This window comes from Bactrocera latifrons, unplaced genomic scaffold, assembly GCF_001853355.1.
Source record: "Bactrocera latifrons isolate USDA-ARS-PBARC rearing strain unplaced genomic scaffold, ASM185335v1 scaffold_114, whole genome shotgun sequence".
In the NCBI taxonomy this organism is placed as follows: domain Eukaryota; kingdom Metazoa; phylum Arthropoda; class Insecta; order Diptera; family Tephritidae; genus Bactrocera; species Bactrocera latifrons.
The window spans coordinates 476,367-480,531 of record NW_017534564.1 but is presented as its reverse complement, the minus strand read 5'-3'; the positions used below and the strand labels follow the sequence as shown (position 1 = coordinate 480,531).

Sequence of the window (4,165 nt, the reverse complement as noted above, 5' to 3'; positions counted from 1 at the left end):
TAATTTTTTCTAAAATATTTTTTAATCATTTTTTTAGTATTATTATTGGCTGACTTAAATCCAACTCTTAGTTATTGTATTCAAAATCGATAGCAAAATATTCAAATCAAGCAAAAATTCACGTTTTGTGAATACATGTGTATGCATGTATGGGTGCGAGGGAACAATATGCACGTGATACGCGGAAGCACCCACTATCGTTTATTTATCGATTTTTCGCTGCCAAGCAACCCATACATGCATCAAGCCGAACATAAACATTCATACAATTACATATGAATGTACATATATACAGATATTCATATAAATTTACGTACACAAAAAAGTGTCGTGTGGATTTACATATATTTCTGTACATGAAAATGTACGTATGTGCGTATGTAAGGGAGTGCGTGTACTCATTATAAATGCATATGCTAACACACCCACAACAAGCGGCAAATGTTTGTTGGCAGTTTCTGATGGTTGAAGCATATAGTAAGGCGATTTGGCTGATTTGAAGCTTGCGTATGTATGTATATGTATATGTAGGTGGATATTTTTCTTTTCCTTTATAGCTATAATGCATTCGTTCACATGTTATGCAGCCACTTACATATGTACATATATCTATAGATATTTACTTACTTGTATCTATAACTTTCGTGTACGCCTTCGCTTATCATGCTCTGAACTCAGAGTAAGCCATAGCAACAACAATATATGTATTATGTATGTATATAATTTTCTCGTATCTATGACATTAATGGATGCTTGGAACACTGACAATAAACAAACCGGCTCCAATATTTGCTCATCAATTGATATTGGGGTGCGTGCAACAATCGCGTTGGTGTGAAAAAGCAGCATCCCTCAAGCGCATTGAGGCATATAAACAGTGACTGATAACATTGAACTTGTTCTAGCCGATTTTGTCAATTGCAAAAAACCTAAGGGTTTTTGTGCATTTGGTAGTCGGGACTTACAATCTACCATGCTTCGTTCTCTACAGGAAATGTTTGAACAGCTGGGATAGTTTTTTTCGACTTACTACGGTCAAACGAACGCTCGGGAATGCCAAAACATCTAATCATGGAGCGCTGAAAATTTTGGGAACTTTTTTTTAATTATGAGACACCATTATTGTGGAGAGAGGAAATTTGCTACAAACCAAGTTTTGCAATTGAAAGTTATTTTTTCATTGAGTTATAAATATCATTAGAAAAAAATATCACATCTTTTAAGCTAGCAGTTTAATGAAAACATAATTTCAGACCATTTTTGAAAGCATTAAATTTTTTAAAGTCGTAGTTGGAAGCGAGATTTGATTTTTTCTATCTTACTAGTACTCGTATAATAAGAAATATTGGAAAGCTGCATGTCACAGGCCCTTCCCTTACAATTAAAAACGCTTATTGGAGAAACTTTTTTAGAAAGAAACATATTGGTTTTTTTGTTTTTTAACCCTAATGTATATATCAGCCTCGAAAATCAGTGTTTTAAATCTCTTCGCACGAAGTTCAATTTCAGCCTGAATAATTGTGAGGTCCATTATATGTATGAGCTCTCAAATATGGAGGTATGCTGAACTGATTATCCATGTTATACAAAAATACAAGCATATACGTACATATGTATGTATATACTTATCTATGCGTACGTATGTATGTATCCATAGCTATTGTCATGCTACATGCGTGAACAGTCCTTCTCACGCGCGTCCATTTTACTTTCAGCACTTGACCAGCCAACAGACAATCGAGTAAACACCGTTATTTTCTAGTAAATTAAGCTAAAATGTAAAATAATGCTTATTATTTTATAAAAGAGCATTCCATACCCCTTCTACACTTATCGAATAATCCAACCAACCACACTACTATTTTATTGAAATATTTTTTCATTAACAAAAAGCGACCTCACCAACAAATAACAGCGTAAAAGTAAATTTATTAATTAAAAACAACAACAACAACGTTTATGTATGAATCTCTGGCAACGCAGAACAAAACCACAAAGAGTGTGCAACAACAACAGCAAAAGTGTAATATTTAAAATTAAAAAAAAACAACAACAACCATAAAAGTTGAAATGGACTCGTCGCCGCAATTGTATAAAATAAATTCCAAATGTCTTCCGGAATAAATTGTCGTGAAATTTTCGTATTTTTGGAAATCTTAATTTGGAACCAAAGGGATCATCAGAAGAAGAGAAATCATAGTCAACAACAACAGCAGCAACAGCAGCAGCGACACAGCAACAATAATAATGATAGTGACCAGCAACAAAAGCAACAGCAGCAACAACAACACAACAACGCAGTGAAAGTGTTAAAGTGTAAAACGGATAATATTACCAACAGCAACAACAATAATAATAATAATAACATACACCAAGCTTATAGCAACAATAGCAGCAATAGCAGTAACAACAGCAACAACAGCGGTGTCGTTAGCGGTAGTCAAAGTAGCAGCAGCAGCAGCAACAGTAACAACAACAAAAGCTGCAGCAACAATAACAAAAGCCAAAAAATCAACAATTACACGCATAGTGCTGGTCATCGTCAACCACAACAACAAACGCATTTACAATATTTCCAACAGCAGCAGCTGAACAACGCCAAATGTAATGACATCAACAACAGTAACAACAAAAACAACAGCAACACGCATTCGAACCACTTGAAATTGTTGCAAAATCAAATGAAAATCGCACGCAAAGTCTGCACCAGCAGCGGCCAACACTAACAGCAGCGCGCTTGAAGGGAAAAGAAATTTCACAAAATCCAAACAGGAAATAAAATTCAGAAATTTCTACAAAAGAAATTCCGCAAACTGCTGCGCGAGTTGGCACTTAGACGTCAAACACAACCACACACAACAAGTGTTAAAGTATATCGGTGTGTGTGTGTGTGTATGCTGCTGAGAGCGGAGCAATCAAAAGAGAAATTCGAAAAAAAAACTATAAAACGCTTTGTTGTTGGCTTAGAGACGATGTTCAACACAACAAAAGCGCAAAGCTACATTTAATGATTTTTATATAAAAAAGAAATGATTTTTATAAAAAAAAAAGTTTGATGATTTGAAAAAATTTATGATTTTATAATTTAGTTTACATGCGCGTATAAGTCAACGGAAAAAACAACAACAAAAACAACTACTAACGAGTAGCGCGCAGCGAGTGTTTTGTTGAATGCATAAACTATTGAGGAAAAGCTGATTACGAAACGATTTGAGTTGGCATTTTTTTACCGTTAGTTGGAAATTATTTGAAAATTGTTTGTTTCAAACAATTCGCTAATTGTTCGAACAAGTGTCTTAGCATAAAAAGAAATAATAGTTGAATAAAAAGTTAAATAATCTACACACACATATATAAACTATATATACAAATACAAGTAAATACATACATATATATAATATATATACAATATATAAGTTGAAGAACTATTAATTAGTAAATAACCAGCAAATAGTACCTTTTCATAAAAAAAATAAACATTAACAAATATATATACGAAAAGCAGTAAAAGCAACAGCAACAACAACAGCAAAATTAACAACAACGTTTAACTGATATACAAGCATAAAATAAATAAAGATCATTAAAATTAAATTCGAGCAAAAATTTATATAAAATAGCAGAGCAAATAGCGGCATCATTTAAAAACAACAACAAAACTGTGATACTAATATTTCACATTTACATACATACATATATATACATAGCAGTCGAAAACGAAAAAAGAAATAAAAATTATTAGCAAACGTGTTGGCGAGAGGAAATAGTAAATTGCGTAACTGCAGCCAACAACAACAACAAAAACAACACATAAAACGTTGAAAAGCTGCAACATATTTAACAACAAAGTAAATAAGCAGTTTCAAACTTTAAAATTGTAATAAAAATAAGTACCGTAAATCCTTACAAATTTATATACACACCCTTACTTATATATGCACATATAGTACATACATATGTCTTAAGTAATAAAGCATTTTGTACACTTGAAAATTATAAAAAAGAAACTTTTTGAAAAAATCTTGAAAAAACGCTTAAGTACTTGACGTAATTACAGAACGCTTACAAATAATTACATTCAAAACTTAACAAATTAACAAAGGAACTAACAATATAAAATTCGAAATAAAATTAATTTTCAAAAATTAAGAAACTAAAAAAAAAT

The 4,165-nt window shown here is 32.1% G+C and overlaps 2 protein-coding genes across 2 annotated transcripts in view; both read left to right on the top strand.

The window, feature by feature from the left end:
- Window positions 1-3,524, top strand: part of LOC108975697 (probable serine/threonine-protein kinase dyrk1) — a 13,769-nt gene extending 10,245 nt beyond the window's left edge. Inside the window, exon 3 of the mRNA XM_018944397.1 lies at window positions 1,894-3,524. Coding sequence (XP_018799942.1) covers window positions 2,109-2,726 — 618 coding nt within the window. The 5' untranslated portion in view covers window positions 1,894-2,108 and the 3' untranslated portion in view covers window positions 2,727-3,524. The remainder of the gene's footprint in view (window positions 1-1,893) is intronic.
- LOC108975688 overlaps window positions 1-4,165 on the top strand; it is a 76,409-nt gene that overhangs the window by 27,648 nt on the left and 44,596 nt on the right. The gene's annotated exons all lie outside the window — the stretch shown is intronic.